We start from the raw sequence: 20819 nt of genomic DNA on the forward strand, positions 1-20819 counted from the left end.
CAACGCCACCAATAATGTGCGTGCATTACATCTGGGCAAATTCCAGCACGTCCCATGTTTTGCACATACATTGAATTTGGTGGTGCAGAATTATTTAAAAAACGACAGGGGCGTGCAAGAGATGCTGTCGGTGGCCCGAAGAATTGCGGGCCACTTTCGGCATTCAGCCACCGCGTGCCGAAGACTGGAGCACCAGCAAACACTCCTGAACCTGCCCTGCCATCATCTGAAGCAAGAGGTGGTAACGAGGTGGAATTCAACCCTCTATATGCTTCAGAGGATGGAGGAGCAGCAAAAGGCCATTCAAGCCTATACATCTGCCCACGATATAGGCAAAGGAGGGGGAATGCACCTGACTCAAGCGCAGTGGAGAATGATTTCAACGTTGTGCAAGGTTCTGCAACCCTTTGAACTTGCCACACATGAAGTCAGTTCAGACACTGCCAGCCTGAGTCAGGTCATTCCCCTCATCAGGCTTTTGCAGAAGAAGCTGGAGACATTGAAGGAGGAGCTAAAACAGAGCGATTCCGCTAGGCATGTGGGACTTGTGGATGGAGCCCTTAATTCGCTTAACCAGGATTCACGGGTGGTCAATCTGTTGAAATCAGAGCACTACATTTTGGCCACCGTGCTCGATCCTAGATTTAAAACCTACGTTGTATCTCTCTTTCCAGCAGACACAATTCTGCAGAGGTTCAAAGACCTGCTGGTGAGAAAATTGTCAAGTCAAGCGGAACGTGACCCGTCAACAGCTCCTCCTTCACATTCTCCCGCAACTGGGGGTGCGAGGAAAAGGCTGTTTGGGGACAATTTTTTTGAAGTGCCATCCTGCCTGACACTGCAGTGCCACTCCTAGATGGGCCAGGTGTTTGTGTCGGCCACTTGTGTGCGACCTCGGTGCAAATTTTAGGACTAAAAATAATATTGTGAGGTGTGAGGTGTTCAGAATAGACTGAAAATGAGTGGAAATTATGGTTATTGGGGTTAATAATACTATGGGATCAAAATGACCCCCAAATTCTATGATTTAAGCTGTTTTTGAGGGGTTTTTGTAAAAAAACACCCGAATCCAAAACACACCCGAATCCGACAAAAAATTTTCAGGGAGGTTTTGCCAAAACGCGTCCGAATCCAAAACACGGCCGCGGAATCGAATCCAAAACCCGAAAAATTTCCGGTGCACATCACTAGTATTAAGAGCTACATGATGTAAATATAAAAGTCATGATTATGCAGTTTTTTTTCATGCTTCACAATATATACAGTCAGGTCCATAAATATTGGGACATCGACACAATTCTCATATTTTGGGTTCTATACACCACCACAATGGATTTGAAATGAAACAAACAGGATATGCTTTAACTGCAGACTTTCCGCTTTAACTTGAGGGTATTTACATCCAAATCAGGTGAACAATGTAGGAATTACAACGGTTTCTATATGTGCCTCACACTTTTTAAGCATACTTGCCTACCTGACCCTCTCCATGAGGGAGAAAATGCTCTGTTCCTGGACTTTCCTGGTAATGTAGGATTGCCATCACCTGTGGTGAGCTAGTTAATTGATAAGAAAGGTATTTCACCACAGGCAATCATACATTACCAGGAAAGTCCAGGAACAGAGCATTTTCTCCCTCATGGAGGGGGTCAGGTAGGCAAGTATGTTTTTAAGGGACCAAAAGTAATGGGAAATCGACTCAAAAGCTATTTCATGGACAGGAGTGGGCTATTCCCTCGTTATTTCATAATCAATTAAGCAGGTAAAAGGTCTGGAGTAGATTCCAGGTGTGACATTTGCATTTGGAATCTGTTGCTGTCGACTCTCAATATGAGATCCAAAGAGCTGCCACTATCAGTGAAGCAAGCCATAATTAGGCTGAAAAATCAAAACAAACCCATCAGAGAGATAGCAAAAACATTAGGTGTGGCCAAATCAACTATTTGGAACAGTCTTAAAAAGAAAGAATGCACCGGAGAGCTCAGCAACACCAAAAGACCCAGAAGACCACGGAAAACAACTGTGGTGGATGACAGAATAATTATTTCCCTGCTGAAGAAAACCCCCTTCACAACAGTTGGCCAGATCAAGAACACTCTCCAGGAGGTAGGTGTATATGTGTCAAAGTCAACAATCAAGAGAAGACTTCACAAGAGTGAATATAGAGGGTTCACCACAAGATGTAAACCATAGTTTGCCAAACAACATCTAAAAAAAGCCTTTACAGTTCTGGAACAACATCCTATGGCCAGATGAGACAAAGATCAACTTGTACCAGAGTGATGAGAAGAGAAGAGTATGGAGAAGGAAAGGAACTGCTCATGATCCAAAACATAGCACCTCGTCAGTGAAGCATGGTGATGGTAGTGTCATGGTGTGGGCATGTATGGCTGCCAATGGAACTGGTTCCCTTGTATTTATTGATAATGTGAATGCTGACAAAAGCAGCAGGATGAATTCTGAAGTGTTTCGGGCAATATTATCTGCTCATATTCAGTCAAATGCTTCAGAACTCATTGGACGGCGCTTCACAGTGCAGATGGACTATGACCCGAAGCATACAGCGAAAGCAACCAAAGAGTTTTTTAAGGCAAATACAGTAAGTGCAATGTTATGCCATGGCCAAGTCAATCACCTGACCTGAATCCGATTGAGCATGCATTTCTCTTGATGAAAACAAAACTGAAGGGAAAATGCCCCATGAACAAGCAAGAACTGAAGACATTTGCAGTAGAGGCTTGGCAGAGCATCACCAGGGATGAAACTCATCGTCTGGTCATGTCTATGCGTTCCAGACTTCAGGCTGTAATTGACTGCAAAGGATTTGCAACAAAGTATTAAAAAGTGAAAGTTTGATTTAGGATTGTTTAGTTTGTCCCATTACTTTTAGTCACTTAAAAAGTGGGAGGCACATATAGAAACCGTTGTAATTCCTACACCGTTCACCTGATTTGGATGTAAATACCCTCAAATTAAAGCGGAAAGTCTGCAGTTAAAGCACATCTTGTGTGTTTCATTTCAAATCCATTGTGGTGGTGTACAGAGCCCAAAATACAAGAATTGTGTTGATGTCCCAATATTTATGGACCTGACTGTAAGTATTTATAACAAATCCTGTAGTGCTGTCTTTTCTTCAAGAAGTCTGCTGTGACGAAACGCGTTGGGCTCCCTGTGGTGACTCCCTTGCCTATTTTAAAAGATAAGTTAGAAGTCCTTACTTTTTACTAAGACCTTTTATGCTCATAAGATTTTATCAGTGTTTTCATGTTTTGATCCGCCTTTATGTGATATTAAAGCTTGTTTGTATTATTATATAGTTTTTGGCTTTTAAATCTATCTTTTTACCTATTGCCTTTTAAACAACACCAGTCGCCAGTACCCTTATTCCCCCACTTTTAGATTTTTCCCAGCAGTACTGTACCAGCATTGCGCTCTTAAGGGTTGGCGGACACCTTCTAACAAGGTTGCGTGTGTTTTTTTAGCAATTTTATTATTTCATTTTTTACTGAGAACCCACCTCGCAAGTGGCGCTGTGTCATTTCCTTTCTACATATATATATATATATATATATATATATATGAAATCCCGCACTCTCACTCATCCAAATCAACAGCTGGGGTGCCAAATCAAAGTCCAACCCACTAAAAGGTGGGACCCATAGTACTGTGCAGTATTTCCCAGAATATGTGGGAATGATAGCACTCTCCAGACTTCAAAAGTAGAGAACATCAAAAAAACATTTATTAATGGAATAGGTATCTCAGAGTTCCATGGGGTATGCAAAGGTTCGCCAACATTTCGGTCCTCGCCAGGACCTTTTTCAAGGTATTCACAACAGAGTTGACATGTCAACAGCAGTCATAGATATCAAGCAGGGAACTGGAATCAGGGACAGAGCCTCCCAGGACCCTGTTTAAATACCCTCTACAGCTTGAAACCAGCGCCAATCCCGCCCCTCCGAGAGGGGGTGGGCGTGCTACTGTAGCTGGAATGCATCTTGGAACGCATCCCTCACTTCCGGTAATACCGGAAGTGCAACAGCGGACCACACGCTACAGTATTGTCACCTTAAGTAAGAGCCAGCGTAGTGTTGTATTAGAGACATAGGCAACGGGGCAGCGGGCGGGAGCGTAATGCCACAGTGCGATGCACCGCAGCCGCCCGCGCTTCCCACATTTGCGTTCCATCGGCCAGAAGTACTGACGTCACTTCCGGTCTGTTTGGGGCTATGTGAAATTAAGATTCTGGAATTAAGCAAAAACGGGCGCTCTTCACACCGTCATAAGGGGCTCTTGTGGCGTGCAATATTTTTATTATATGGAGTATTACCTCCAATCATAATTGTGTGAGTGGTTACATATTGTACGGACAAAGGGCGTGCAATGGTTAAGGGGTCGTAGCCCCTTGCAACGGCTTGAACAGCACACACAGGGCCTAATGAATCACATAGTAGGTGCTGTGGTTGGGGGAGTGGCGGGTGCAGGGGAGACACGGATGGGGTCCGGGGGTGCCGCAGGTGGGGGAGGGGCGTTTGCTGGGGTGCCGCGGGTGGGGGAGTGTGGTTGTGTGGGTTCTGCAGGTGGGGGTCCGGAGCCGCCGCGGGTGGGGGAGGAGCAGTTGCAGGGGTGCCGCGGATGGGGGAGGGGTGGGTGCAGAGGTGCCGCGGGTGGGGGAGTGCTCCGGCACTAAGGGCTGCTGGGAGCTGTAGTTTATTTAGTGCGTCTACTTCCCTGTAATGCGATGCGTTGAGACACCGGCGCTAACAATAGTGACTGGCTGGCAGAACTGACTGACTCACTGAATCAAAGAAAAAGGTGAGAGTGCTGTGCAGTGTCAGTGAGAGTGCTGTGCAGTGTCAGTGACACTGCACACCCACTGCACATCGCGGTCACCTTTTACATTGATTCAGCGTCCAGACATTACCCTCCGCGATATCACCCACTCTATCCATTACATTAGTCATCTCGGAGCTTCCAGGCCGGCAGCCCAGGTGCTGTAACAAAGAAAGTGGTCTTAACCGCGCTCACAATAAAATACTGTAGTTGCTGCCAATAATATCACAATGGAGAGAAAAGTTTGTAGGAAAACCACAGGTGCGCTAAATAGCAGCTTCTATATGTGACAATCTCTTGAAGTCACGCTCACTCCTTCACCAACACCAATATATGAAACACAGAAATGTGGATATGGTGATACTATAAGCGTAAATGCGCTTATAGTATCACCATATCCTTCATTGGATTGGAAGCCTCTCCCCTCCTCAGGTTATTCATCAGCATTAAACCAGGAGAAAGACACAAAAAAGTGCATATAGTGAAGCACAATTTTTAATTAAACTTTCTAAAACGTAGATAAAACATAAATCTGGACAATCACTGCAGGATATCCTTTAACAACTGCAAAGTATACAATTACTGGCTTTCCTTAAGAACTGGCAACCGACAGTTCTTAGTAAGCTTATCATGTAGCCCCAGGATTAATCACAGCATGCTCCAGGACTTCAATGGTCAGCCGACGTCCTCGTCTGCAGTCGCTCTGGGAAACCTCCTGCTCAACACCAACGCGTTTCAACACAATATCCCCATGTCTATTTCAAGGTATGTGATCCAAAGTGAATGTCCATACAATCCCTGTAATCCTTTTTAAACTTGCTCTAACCAATTGAAATCCTCACATACAGCTGATTTCTGTTTGTCTTAATTGAACTACAAATCCCACAAGACCCCTCTTCCGGTTACTAACATACATAAGCATTTCAAATCACCTATCCCGCAGCGGGGGCATGGCTGACTCCTAAACAATACCAATGCCTACAAGTCCCATGAGTCTTCAGCTGCACCCGTTGCATCATTTCCTGTTCCGGAAGTCAATCTGTTGTTATAGTTACATTCAATACATAAATCCAGAGTCCCTTTTCTTGCGGCGGGCAATGGCAGACTCCTATACACCACCAATGCCTACATGTCCCATGAGTCTCCGCCGTGCCCGTCGCGTCACTTCCGGATTTGGTCACCGCCCCATCCCCGTTATGAGCCTTTTAGTCACATTAAACATTTCCATCTCCATGGCAACCCGTTTCACACGTAGTTTGGTATATATAATCTTCCACATTTCAGCTGCCGTGGGGGAATCAAATACTGTTAGAGAGGCGGTGTATTTCCATTATCATAGTTTTTCAAACCGGAACATATTCTTAACGGCTCGGGGTATTTCTCCTCAAATAAATACAGGGAAATAAATTATAATTAAAACATATTAAACAATGTAATATAAAATCCTGCTAGTCTATTAGGAAACCCTATTAACCAGTGTTCCACCACCAAGATAACATTATATTCAAAAGTGCAATAGTGCAGCCTAAGTTAACTTTATAAATTTTTTAGATGAACCACTTGAACTCGAAATCGAGGTTCAGACCACCCGGTTTTAATGTTCCCCGCTCATAGATTGTTTTCATTTCTGCCTTGGCCAATTGTGCTGGCAGATCCCTCTGCCGCCAATGGCCTTTAATCCAACGTAAACCCATGAACCTTCTTATTTTGGAACTTCTAGACCATTAAAAGTGCGTATCAGCGAGCACTTAAGGAATATTTGAGGAGGTCTCGAAACTCATGCGTTGTCAGACCACTTTAGAGTTTACCATCAGAAATGTACATACAAGTTACATTATAACCAAATAATGGGGGTAAGGTGTACAGTATGAGCAGGGGTGTATCTAGGGGTCCGAGCGCCCCTGGCAAAATAGGGCCTTGCGCGCCCCCCCCCCCCCCCCCCTGACCTCCAGAGAGAGAGCACAGCAAGCCAGTGGCAGTTGCGGGGGTTAAGCTGCAGTGAGACCACATTTGAAATAGGGGGGGCTGCACCAACTGCGCACCCCAAACACTGCCAAACATTGCTGTTCGGGACTCACTGTCAATGGGAACTGGCCAGTAGCAGCAGCAGACAGGAAACCGAGCAGCAATGGATATTGAACAGCCCAGTGTGGTGCAGTGAGGTCAGTGGCTGAGGAGGCATGGGCTAGCATCAGAGCCAGAGTTACATACACATATATGAACGGGTGTGTTAGGAAATGCTGGCGTTCAGGATACTGGCAGTCACATGACCAACTGCGACATCATGATATTTAGAATGCAGACAGGGTAATTAATTTACCCCTCCTCTGCCCCCTACCCTAACCCCCCTGGGGTGGTGGCTAGGGCTAAAACTCAGGGGGGCAGCTATGGCTAATCGCAGGGGGTGACTGCTAAGACTCTGCTTACCCCTCTTGTAGTGTTGACCGCATCCCATATGAACCGTAGGGTTCATGTGGGCATTATACAAGGTTGTACATATTTTGTTACCCTACATAGTTATAAATATCTTTTTTGTATTATTCTATAAATTTTTATAGTGAAAAAAAACTGGGGTACACTCGATATAACAGTTGAGGCTCTGCCTCCCCTGCCTACCCTTACTGCAAGTCATTGGATCAGTCCAGCCCCCAACCTCCGCTATCAACAGATTTCTATAGGCTAGCTAACCTGCCCGCCCCAGACTATGTGATCACGGCTAGTTCTCCAGAGCGAAATTTTTCCTTGGTGTCCCCACCCCCCATATTAAAAATTTACATCTCAGTTTAACATAATGCTATGTGGCGCAAGGCATCGCGCTGGTCACTCGTATTAACCTCTGACCTTTGCTTTTTTTCTTTGAGCCAGATTGCATACTTTTTCCTGCAGTTTGTGTTTTCATTCAATAAGTGTAGTAAGTACCTGGGATTAGTATCTTTACTGACCCCTCTATAATCTACACTACATCGCTGACCCCTCTACACCCTACGCTATATCGCTGGTCTATCTATACCCTACTCTACATCACTGACCCCCCTACACTCTACGCTACATCACTGACCCCTCTACACCCTACGCTATATCGCTGGTCTATCTATACCCTACTCTACATCACTGACCCCCCTACACTCTACGCTACATCACTGACCCCTCTACACCCTACGCTACATCACTGACTCCCCTACGCTACATCACTGACCCCTCTACACCCTACGCTACATCACTGACCCCTCTACACCCTTCGCTACATCACTGACCCCTCTACAACCTACGCTACATCACTGACCCCTCTACACCCTACACTACATCACTGACCCCTCTACACCCTACACTACATCACGGACGCCTCTTATCACTGGTCCATCTATACTCTACACTACATCACTGACCCCTCTGCACTACATCACTGACCGCTCTGCACCCAACGATACATCTCTGTCATCGCTACACCCTACACTAAATTACTTATCCCTCTATGCCGTACACTACATTACTGACACCTCTATACCCTACACTACATTGCTGACCCTTCTATAGGTTACACTACACTGTAAAACATTACTGTACTACCTCTCCGCACTACATCAGAGAAAGGAAATACTGTGAAAAATAAGACATAGGGCAAAGTGGACAACAGACACTGACGCTTTAGACCAGTGGTTCCCAAACTCGGTCCTCAAGTATACCTAACTGGTCATGTTTTCCATCTCACACGGCAGCTGCACTGTGTTATCACCAACTGCCACATTTTTAAAATCCACAGGCGACCTGGAAAACATGAACTGTCGAGGACAGAGTTTGGGAACCATTGCAGTCTAGACAGAGGAGAGAGTCTAAGAACAGCAAAGCACCAGGGAAAGTGGCCAATTGATAAACTATAGAGGGAGGGAGGAAAGATTGAAATACCAGAAAAAGTAAAACAAATGGGAAAGTGGGCAAAGCATACTGAAAGACACACAAAAAGGGTGTGTGTGTGTGTGTGTGAGGAGGGGGGGGGGGGGGTAGGTGTCTTGTAGTGAGTGGTAGGATAGGGAAAAAATGCTTTAAGCAGCCTAACTGAGTTGGGAAACTGGTGCTGGCATTGTAATGTCGACATAAGGACTGTTGACTTGCTGACTACGTTCAATTCACTATTAGTGCAGTATAACAGCTGTAACTTTCTCTCTCTAAGGATGGAGGTGGGTGCAATTACATTTGGGGACGGTTCAGTGAAATGTGGCAGCTCAACCGGCAAGCATATGCACTGGAAAAATGCAGTACAGTACAGCTCTCCCTTAATACCAGCCAGTCTTACAAGCAATAAGCGTTCTTAACTTTTTGATAAAGCTTATTAGCATCTCCAGCACGCTGCAGATGCTGGGAGATGTAGTTCTCCTTGTCAAAACACTTAATTATGAACAATGTGCCCCCCCGAAAACTCTCAAACACACGTTACCCTCATACTCACAAATCTAAACAGACACATATCTCCCCCACTGACAACTCTTCCCACTCCCACACTGACAGCTCCATCACACCAATCCCCCATTCCTCCCCTCCACACCGATACCTCCATCACACCAATCCCCCCCTTCCTCCCCTCCACACTGACAGCTCCATCACACCAATCCCCCCATTCCTCCCCTCCACACTGACAGCTCCATCACACCAATCCCCCCTTCCTCCCCTCCACACTGACAGCTCCATCACACCAATCCCCCATTCCTCCCCTCCACACTGATACCTCCATCACACCAATCCCCCCCTTCCTCCCCTCCACACTGACAGCTCCATCACACCAATCCCCCCTTCCTCCCCTCCACACTGACAGCTCCATCACACCAATCCCCCCTTCCTCCCCTCCACACTGACAGCTCCATCCCACTAATCCCCCTTCCTCCCCTCCACACTGACAGCTCCATCACACCAATCCCCCCTTCCTCCCCTCCACACTGACAGCTCCATCACACCAATCCCCCCTTCCTCCCCTCCACACTGACAGCTCCATCACACCAATCCCCCCTTCCTCCCCTCCACACTGATACCTCCATCACACCAATCCCCCCCTTCCTCCCCTCCACACTGACAGCTCCATCACATCAATCCCCCCTTCCTCCCCTCCACACTGACAGCTCTATCACACCAATCCCCCCTTCCACACTGACAGCTCCATCACACCAATCCCCCCTTCCTCCCCTCCACACTGATACCTCCATCACACCAATCCTCCCCTTCCTACCCTCCACACTGACAGCTCCATCACACCAATCCCCCCTTCCTCCCGTCCACACTGACAGCTCCATCACACCAATCCCCCCATTCCTCCCCTCCCCACTGACAGCTCTATCACACCAATCCCTCCTTCCTCCCCTCCACACTGACAGCTCTATCACACCAATCCCCCCTTCCTCCCCTCCACACTGACAGCTCCATCACACCAATCCCCCCATTCCTCCCCTCCACACTGACAGCTCCATCACACCAATCCCCCCTTCCTCCCCTCCACACTGACAGCTCCATCACACCAATCCCCCCCTTCCTCCCCTCCACACTGACAGCTCCATCCCACTAATCCCCCCTTCCTCCCCTCCACACTGACAGCTCCATCACACCAATCCCCTCTTCCTCCCCTCCACACTGACAGCTCCATCACACCAATCCCCCCTTCCTCCCCTCCACACTGACAGCTCCATCACACCAATCCCCCCTTCCTCCCCTCCACACTGATACCTCCATCACACCAATCCCCCCCTTCCTCCCCTCCACACTGACCGCTCCATCACATCAATCCCCCCTTCCTCCCCTCCACACTGACAGCTCCATCACACCAATCCCCACATTCCTCCCCTCCACACTGACAGCTCCATCACACCAATCCCCCCTTCCTCCCCTCCACACTGACAGCTCCATCACACCAATCCCCCCATTCCTCCCCTCCACACTGACAGCTCCATCACACCAATCCCCCCTTCCTCCCCTCCACACTGACAGCTCCATCACACCAATCCCCCCTTCCTCCCCTCCACACTGATACCTCCATCACACCAATCCCCCCCTTCCTCCCCTCCACACTGACAGCTCCATCACATCAATCCCCCCTTCCTCCCCTCCACACTGACAGCTCCATCACACCAATCCCCCCATTCCTCCCCTCCACACTGACAGCTCCATCACACCAATCCCCCCTTCCTCCCCTCCACACTGACAGCTCCATCACACCAATCCCCCCTTCCTCCACTCCACACTGATACCTCCATCACACCAATCCCCCCCTTCCTCCCCTCCACACTGACAGCTCCATCACACCAATCCCCCCCACACTGACAGCTCCATCACACTAATCCCCCCTTCATCCCCTCCACACTGACAGCTCCATCACACCAATCCCCCCTTCCTCCCCTCCACACTGATACCTCCATCACACCAATCCCCCCCTTCCTCCCCTCCACACTGACCGCTCCATCACATCAATCCCCCCTTCCTCCCCTCCACACTGACAGCTCCATCACACCAATCCCCACATTCCTCCCCTCCACACTGACAGCTCCATCACACCAATCCCCCCTTCCTCCCCTCCACACTGACAGCTCCATCACACCAATCCCCCCATTCCTCCCCTCCACACTGACAGCTCCATCACACCAATCCCCCCTTCCTCCCCTCCACACTGACAGCTCCATCACACCAATCCCCCCTTCCTCCCCTCCACACTGACAGCTCCATCACACCAATCCCCCCTTCCTCCCCTCCACACTGATACCTCCATCACACCAATCCCCCCTTCCTCCCCTCCACACTGACAGCTCCATCACACCAATCCCCCCCCCACTGACAGCTCCATCACACTAATCCCCCCTTCATTCCCTCCACACTGACAGCTCCATCACACCAATCCCCCCTTCCTCCCCTCCACACTGACAGCTCCCATATACACATGCCCACTCCCCAAACTGATACTGACACGCCCCCCCCCCCCCCCCCCCCACACACACACACACTAACCGCACACATACTGTAAATGTGGGATAATTGCAGGTACTGATGTACAGTATTGTGTATGTCACCTACACAAATCACACCTCCTCCACACAGACGGCTGCCACAAACTTCTTGGGACATGGACTCACCATGGTGTCTCAGCAGGGGGCTGTCCATCAGTCTCCAGCCTCACTCTCTCCTCCTTCCGCGGTGTGATTCCTTGCAGGCACCTCCTCACGCTGCCGTGGTGGCATTGGCCCTGGGCCGGATCTCCGCCTCCAGGGGGGTCGGGCTAACTACGTTCAAAGGGACAGAGGAGGGAGTGACTTGGGTGTGCAGCAGCTGAGGGGAGCGTTATGCTGTAACAGGAACTGCTGCAGCCAGGACTTTAGTCAGGAGCCAGCAGCACACAGCTTCTGTCTCCTCCCCTCGCCGCTAATTAACCCCGCTGTTATTAATTTGTGCAACCTGCTTCACTCCGTGCCCACTGTAGCGCTCTACCACTTGGCCGCAGGTGGCACCTCCGGGTGGCGCCCCCCTTCTACAGGCGCCCCTGGCGAGTGCCATCCTGGCCAAGTGGTAGATACGCCTCTGAGTATGAGTATAAAAACGTGTACAAACGGCGCGATGCGCCGAACAGCCTGACACTGCCTATTCGATGGGGCCGGAGTCTGGCCCCGCTGATATAGTCAATGTTGGGCTGCCTGCACAGTCTATTTTTCCTTGTGATGCAGATCCTGCGGGACCGCGCATCGACATCACAAGGGCTATACACACGGTGTGATATGCACTATATTTTCTTACGATTTTGACTATATAATCAAAATCGTAAGAAAATTGGCACTGTGTGTACACACCTTAAGGCAGATTGGCTAGACAAACACTTTACCAGTTTACGCTGGCGGTATAACTGTGTATTTAACTATTGTTGGGTGTTTATTTTATTATTTTTTATTTTATTGTGGAAGCAGTGTTTACTTATTTTCTGGTTACTACATAACAGTTGTGTAATTTATCTTATTCACTGTCATGCAGGGTGTTTTGGCCCGAGGAATGAAAGTCTAGCTTCGGCTATGATAATAGCATATCCTCTTGGCTTCCCCTAGTCAGCAATGTCTGGGATTGCAAAATGGATTTAATTTATTATAAAATATTCATTTCCTACTATGAATAATGGCCCCATACATCCAGTACTAAAACATGTGCTTTCAGTTTAGTTTTGCTGGGAGTAAAAAAAAAAAAGATCTTGTGCATATTGTCACAGCCCCCTGACCTGTTCTTGCATTACAATGTGTCATATTAATGTCTTTCATAAAATACCAAAAGAATTGTGGCATTAATTGCAATAAGATAAGTATCCAATTCAGCAGTTTCTCCTTTATAGCATTACCCCAGTTTACACATAATAAATAGTTATACCACCCCCTCCCCCTCCCCCGACAAGTTGGTAGTGTTTAAACTGAAATTGATGACTAAAGTTCTATATAAAACTTGCACATATATTAAGAGAGTAGTTTGCAAAATATTTTTTATTTCACCCTTTTTTCAGTGACTGGGAATAAATGGAATGCTCTTGTGTGGAAGAAAAATATTTATGTTTAATTTAACTTGTCTGTGAGGATCAAGGCCCAGATGGGATCTATTAGGATAGTGCCTATGATGTATTAGCAGGAAGAGAGAACTCCCCACATGTTAGCTCTTTAGCGCCCTCTGCTGTTCATGAAGGAAATGTCTACTGAGAAGCAATAAACGTGCACCTCTGAGCACTATAGCAGCTGTAACTGGCATAATCGGGTCTGGGACTCCAGGTCGACAACAAAAAGGTCGACACACCTTATGTCGACGCCAATTGGTCAACACACCTTAGGTCGACATGGACAAAAGGTCGACAGGAACAAGGTCGACATGGAAAAACGTCGACATGAGTTTTTTATGTTTCTTTGGTGTCGTTTTCTTCGTAGAGTGACCGGGAACCCCAATTAGTGCACCGCGTCCCCTCGCATGGCTCGCTTCGCTCGACATGCTTCGGGCATGGTGCCTTCGCTCCGCTCGGCACAGATTACCGTTCCAATCGTAGTCCACGTGGATCGTTAAGTATAAAAAGGTTCCAAAAAAGAAAAAATGGTGAAAAACTCCCAAAAACTTTTTCCATGTCGACCTTGTTCCTGTCGACCTTTTGTTCACGTCGACCTAAGGTGTGTCGACCTAAGGTGTGTCGACCTTTTTGTTGTCGACCTGGAGTCCGGATACTGGCATAATCATAGTAATGTTCATTTAACTTTAGTTCAGTATTATTTTATACTTTGCATATTGCTACATTAAATTATTCTACTTAATATGTGTCAGTACAGTGATTTTATAGCTATTTTTTATTTTGTCATTTCATATTGTTATACAATTGAACCCATGTGTTTATATCTTACTATGTTGAAAATTGAATAACCTACTTGTCACGTGTGAAAGCTCAATAAAAGAAAAATAATGTAAAAAAAAAAAATGTATTCAGAACATTACAACGTGTAACCTTGTGGGCTCACTTCACACGCCACGCCTCAGGCACTAAAGGTTACTATTCCCAATTAATATCCTGTGGATAGAGTTCTGAGTCAGTCTAGTTAAGCTAGACCTGGGCGTCCCATGTTCTGAGCATGAGCCAGGCAATCCAAATAGCTACACAGTGTACCCCATGGCTAATTACCCGCACTGACCAATTCAAGCAATGGGGTTTACCCTACATGTCCATACTGCATTCGGCAGCATGGTATCGTCAATGACAGCCTCTGATTGACCTGCATGTACAGCCAACAGGGGATGTCGTTGACGATATAATGCATACACACTCGACGATATAAACAATATGTCATTCTGAGATGTGGGAATCGGGCATATCATTCAGAATATTGTCTAGTGTGTACCCAGCATAACAGAATCCATTGTATAGAAGATTTTTTCTAAATGTACATGTGCAATCTTCATGTCTTAATGTAGGCATCCCCTGCCACAAATTCTTGATGCACAGGGATTTGGATCACGGGCTACACTAGCATGGGATCAAGACAGATATGATGATTATTTCTTTACTAAAGGGCGCTGGACATCGCTGCTGGAGCAGAACAGTACACCCAGTCCAGTACCATCCTACCCAGCAAAGGTATACAGGCTAATGATCACATGATAACGTATCACCAGGCTATGTTATATACAGGCTAATTATCACATGATAATGTATCACTGCCATCACCAGGCTATGTTATATATAGGCTAATGACCACATGATAATTATCATCACCATGCTATGTTATATACAGGATAATGACCACATATTAATGTATCATCAACAGGTTATGTTATATACACTATGACCACATGATACTGTATCATCACCAGGCTATGTTATATACAGGACAATGGGGGTAATTCCAAGTTGATCGCAGCAGGATTTTTGTTAGCAATTGGGCAAAACCATGTGCAATGCAGGGGAGGCAGATATAACATGTGCAGAGAGTTAGATTTGGGTGTGGTGTGTTCAATCTGCAATCTAATTTGCAGTGTAAAAATAAAGCAGCCAGTATTTACCCTGTACAGAAATAAAATAACCCACCCAAATCTAACTCTTTCTGCACATGTTATATCTGCCCCCCCCCCCCCCCTGCAGTGCACATGGTTTTTCCCAATTGCTATCAAAAATCCTGCTGCGATCAACTTGGAATTACCCCCAATGACCACATGATAATGTATCATCACCAGTTTATGTTATATACAGGAAAATGACCACATGATAATGTATCACCACCAGGCTATGTTATATACAGGACAATGACCACATGATAATGTATCATCACTAGGTTATGTTATATACAGGATAATGACCACATGATAATGTATCACTGCCATAACCAGGCTTTGTTATATATAGGCTAATGACCACATGATAATGTATCATCACCAGGCTGTGTTATATACAGGTTAATGACCACATGATGTTTCATCACCAGGTTATGTTATATACAGGATAATGACCACATGATAATGTATCATCACTAGGTTATGTTATATACAGGATAATGACCACATGATAATGTATCACTGCCATAACCAGGCTTTGTTATATATAGGCTAATGACCACATGATAATGTATCATCACCAGGCTGTGTTATATACAGGTTAATGACCACATGATGTTTCATCACCAGGTTATGTTATATACAGGATAATGACCACATGATAATGTATCATCACCAGGTTGTTATAGACAGGATAATGACCACATGGTAATGTATCACTGCCATCACCAGGCTATGTTATATAAAGGCTAATGACTACTTGATAATGTATCACGGCTTACAGGGGCGGAAGCCCTGCAGGGCGCAGCAGTCGGTGCAGGGGGCCTCTCCCTGGTGTAGGCGATGCCCCAATGCAGCGGTCGGTGTGGCATGGAGGCCTTCTTTGTAGGGCAGAGTGGTGGGTGGTCAGTGCGCATGGTGCGGGGCTTCTCCCTGGGGTAGTTGATGCATTGGTCCGGCGTGCCCCCTACGCCACTGCTATAGCCAATTCTTTGTTCCAGCCCATGGTGCAGCGCTGGGCATTTAATGAGACAGGCTGACTCATTAAATGCTGCCAGCTGTGGCCCCCTTCATTGCAGTGGGTCCGGGTGCATTCCACTGGCTGCACCGCTGCTAGCTTCACCCCTGATAACACACACAGATTACAGCTGCCGACTCTCCCAGACCCTCCAGACTACAGAATGTAAGGTATTCCCCACCAAGTCCTGGAGCAAGTCCCTTTCCCATGCACTCCCTTGTGAAATTAGGGGATGGGTGGGTATGCGTGCGTTATTCACAGCAAATTGCATTATTATGGCCACCTGTATGTGTAGTACAGTATAGTGCTTTGTGACAATGCATGAATCCCCTTCCCCCACAGAGGGCACCTTGATTTTTCCTTTTTAGAAGGCTATAGAAGAGAAACAAAAAAAATAATAAAGTTGGCAAAAATAGGATTTTAATTACTTACCGGTAAATCCTTTTCTCGTAGTCCGTAAAGGATACTGGGGTCCACATTAGTACCATGGGGTATAGACAGGTCCACTAGGAGCCTTGGGCACTTTAAGAAATCAATAGTGTGCATTGGCTCCTCCCTCTATGCCCCTCCTACTAGACCGAGGAAACGGACAGATCTTGAGAGATTTGAGGATTCAGAAAAAGATAGTGGTGAGATTCGAACCAGCACACACAAAACAAGAAGAAAAATAAGATTTTACTCACCGGTAAATCTATTTCTCGTAGTCCGTAGTGGATGCTGGGGACTCCGTAAGGACCATGGGGATTAGCGGCTCCGCAGGAGACTGGGCATAACTAAACAAAGCTTTAGGACTACCTGGTGTGCACTGGCTCTTCCCACTAAGACCCTCCTCCAGACCTCAGTTAGGATACTGTGCCCGGAAGAGCTGACACAATAAGGAAGGATTTTGAATCCCGGGTAAGACTCATACCAGCCACACCAATCACACCGTTTAACTCGTGATACTATACCCAGTTAACAGTATGATAACAACTGAGCCTCTCAACAGATGGCTCAACAATAACCCTTTAGTTAGGCAATAACTATATACAAGTATTGCAGACAATCCGCACTTGGGATGGGCGCCCAGCATCCACTACGGACTACGAGAAATAGATTTACCGGTGAGTAAAATCTTATTTTCTCTAACGTCAAAAGTGGATGCTGGGGACTCCGTAAGGACCATGGGGATTATACCAAAGCTCCCAAACGGGCGGGAGAGTGCGGATGACTCTGCAGCACCGAATGAGCAAACTCTAGGTCCTCCTCAGCCAGGGTAACAAACTTGTAGACTCTTGCAAAAGTGTTTGAACCCGACCAAGTAACAGCTCGGCAAATTTGTAAAGCCGAGACCCCTCAGGCAGCCGCCCAAGAAGAGCCCACTTTCCTCGTGGAATGGGCTTTTACAGATTTAGGGTGCGGCAGTCCAGCCGCAGAATGTGCAAGTTGAATCGTGCTACAGATCCAGCGAGTAATAGTCTGCTTAGAAGCAGGAGCACCGAGCTTGTTGGGTGCATACAGGATAAATAGCGAGTCAGTTTTCCTGACTCCAGCCGTCCTGGAAACATATACTTTTCAGGGCCCTGACTACGTCCAGAAACTTGGAATCCTCCAAGTCCCAAGTAGCCGCAGGCACCACAATAGGTTGGTTCACATGAAAAACTGCAACCACCTGAGGAAGGAATTGGGAACGAGACCTCAATTCCGCCTTATCCATATAAAATACAGATAAGGTCTTTTTACAAAGCCGCCAATTCTGATACACGCCTGGCCGACGCCAAGGCCCACAGCATGACCACTTTCCACGTGATGTATTGTAGCTCTACGAAGTTAAGTGGCTCAACTCAATGCGACTTCAGGAAATCCAAAACTACGTTGAGATCCCATGGTGCCACTGGAGGCACAAACGGGGGCTGACTATGCAGCACTCCCTTAACAAAAGTCTGAACTTCAGGCAGTGAAGCCAGTTATATTTTGGAAGAAAATCGATAGAGCCGAAAACTGGACCTTAATGGAACCTAATTTTAGGCCCATAGTCACCTCTGACTTGTAGGAAGTGCAGAAATCGACCTAGCTGAAATTCCTCCTTTGGGGCCTTACTGGCCTCACAGCACGCAACATATTTCCGCCATATGCGGTGATAAAGGTTTGCGTTCACTTCTTTCCTAGCTTTAAATAGCGTAGGGAAAACTTCCTCCGGAATGCCCTTTTCCTTCAGGATCCGGCGTCCAACCGCCATGCCGTCAAACGCAGCCGCGGTACGTCTTGGAACAGACAGGCCCCCTGCTGCAGCAGGTCCTGTCTGAGCGGCAGAGGCCATGGGTCCTCTGAGATCATTTCTTGGAGTTCTGGGTACCAAGCTCTTCTTGGCCACCCGGAACAATGAGTATAGTTCTTACTCCTCTCCTTCTTATTATTCTCATTACCCTGGGTATGAGAGGCAGAGAAGGGAACACATACACCGACTGGTACACCCACGGTGTTACCAGAGCGTCCACAGCTATCGCCTGAGGGTCCCTTGACCTGGCGCAATATCTTTGTAGCTTTTTGTTGAGGCGGGACGCCATCCTGTCCACCTGTGGCCTTTCCCCACGGTGTACAATCATTTGGAAGACTTCTGGATGAAGTCCCCACTCTCTCGGGTGGAGGTCGTGTCTGCTGAGAAAGTCTGCTTCTCAGTTGTCCACTCCGGGAATGAACACTGCTGACAGTGCTAACACATGATTTTCTGCCCATCGGAGAATCCTTGTGGCTTCTGCCATCGCCATCCTGCTTCTTGTGCCGCCCTGTCGGTTTACATGAGCGACCGCCGTGATGTTGTCTGACTGGATCAGCACCGGCCGGTGTTGAAGCAGGGGTCTAGCCTGACTTAGGGCATTGTAAATGGCCCATAGTTCCAGAACATTCATGTGTAGGGAAGTCTCCTGACTTTTCCATAGGCCTTGGAAGTTTCTTCCCTGTGTGACTGCCCCCCAGCCTGGAAGGCTGGCATCCGTGGTCACCAGGACCCAGTCCTGTATGCCGAATCTGCGGCCCCCTAGAAGATGAGCACTCTGCAGTCACCACCACAGCGACACCCTGGCCCTTGGAGACAGGGTTATCCGCCGATGCATCTGAGGATGCGACCCGGACCACTTGTCCAACAGATCCCACTGGAAGATCCTTGCATGGGACTTGGCGAATGGAAATTCTTCGTAAGAAGCTACCATATTTCCCAAGGCTCGTGTGCATAGATGCACCGATACCTGTATTTGTATTAGGAGGTCTCCGTCTAGAGACGCCAACTCCTTGGACTTCTCCTCCGGGAGAAACCCTTTTTATCCTGTTCTGTGTCCAGAACCATACCCAGGAACAGTAGACGCGTCGTAGGAACCAGCTGCGACTTTGGAATATTCAGAATCCAGCCGTGCTGTTTTAGCACTTCCCGAGATAGTGCTACTCCGACGAACAACTGCTCCCTGGACCTCGCCTTTATAAGGAGATCGTCCAAGTACTGGATAAGTACTTCGGCCATTACCTTGGTAAATACCCTCGGTGCTGGGGACAGACCAACGGCAACGTCTGGAATTGGTAATGACAATCCTGTACCACAATTTTGAGGTACACCTGGTGACGAGGGTAAATAGGGACATGCAGGTAAGTATCCTTGATGTCCAGTGATACCCTGAAATTTTCCAGGCTTGCAATAATCGCCCTGAGCGATTCCATTTTGAACTTGAACCTTCGTATATAAGTGTTCAAGGATTTCAATTTTAGAATGGGTCTCACCGAACCGTCTGGTTTCGGTACCACAACATTTTGGAATAGTAACCCCGGCCTTGTTGAAGGAGGGGTACCTTGATTTCACCTGCTGGAAGTACAGCTTGTGAATTGCCGCCAGTACTACCTTTCTCCGAGGGCAGCAGGCAAGGCTGATGTGAGGCAACGGCGAGGGGGAGTCGTCTCGAACTCCAGACTGTATCCCTGTGATACTACTTGCAGAACCTAGGGATCCACCTGTGGGCAAGCCCACTGATCCCTGCAGTTCCCGAGACGTGCCCCCACCGCACCTGTCTCCACCTGTGGAGCCCCAGCGTCGTGCGGTGGACTCAGAGGAAGCGAGGGAAGATATTTGATCCTAGAACTGGCTGACTGGTGCAGCTTTTTCCTTCTTCCCTTGTCTCTGTGCAGAAAGGAAGCGTCTTTGACCCGCTTGCTTTTCTGAAGCCGAAAGGACTGTACCTGAAAATACGGTGCTTTCTTAGGCTTTTGTGAGGAAACCTGAGGTAAAAATTTTTCTTCCCAGCTGTTGCTGTGGATACGAGGTCCCAGAGACCATCCCCAAACAATTCCTCACCCTTATAAGGCAGAATCTCCATGTGCCTTTTAAATGCAGCATCACCTGTCCACTGCCGGGTTTCTACTACCCTCCTGGCAGAATGGACATTGCATTAATTCTGGATGCCAGCCGGCAAATCCCTCTGTGCATCCT

At 47.5% G+C, this 20819-nt stretch overlaps 1 protein-coding gene across 1 annotated transcript in view; it reads left to right on the forward strand.

Annotated features, from left to right (window-relative positions):
• The window catches only part of SPMIP2 (sperm microtubule inner protein 2), a 108400-nt gene that overhangs the window by 79402 nt on the left and 8179 nt on the right, over positions 1 to 20819 (forward strand). The window contains exon 4 of the mRNA XM_063920464.1: positions 14776 to 14938. Coding sequence (XP_063776534.1) covers positions 14776 to 14938 — 163 coding nt within the window. The remainder of the gene's footprint in view (positions 1 to 14775; positions 14939 to 20819) is intronic.

This window comes from Pseudophryne corroboree, chromosome 1 (assembly GCF_028390025.1).
Source record: "Pseudophryne corroboree isolate aPseCor3 chromosome 1, aPseCor3.hap2, whole genome shotgun sequence".
Classification (NCBI taxonomy): Eukaryota; Metazoa; Chordata; class Amphibia; order Anura; family Myobatrachidae; genus Pseudophryne; species Pseudophryne corroboree.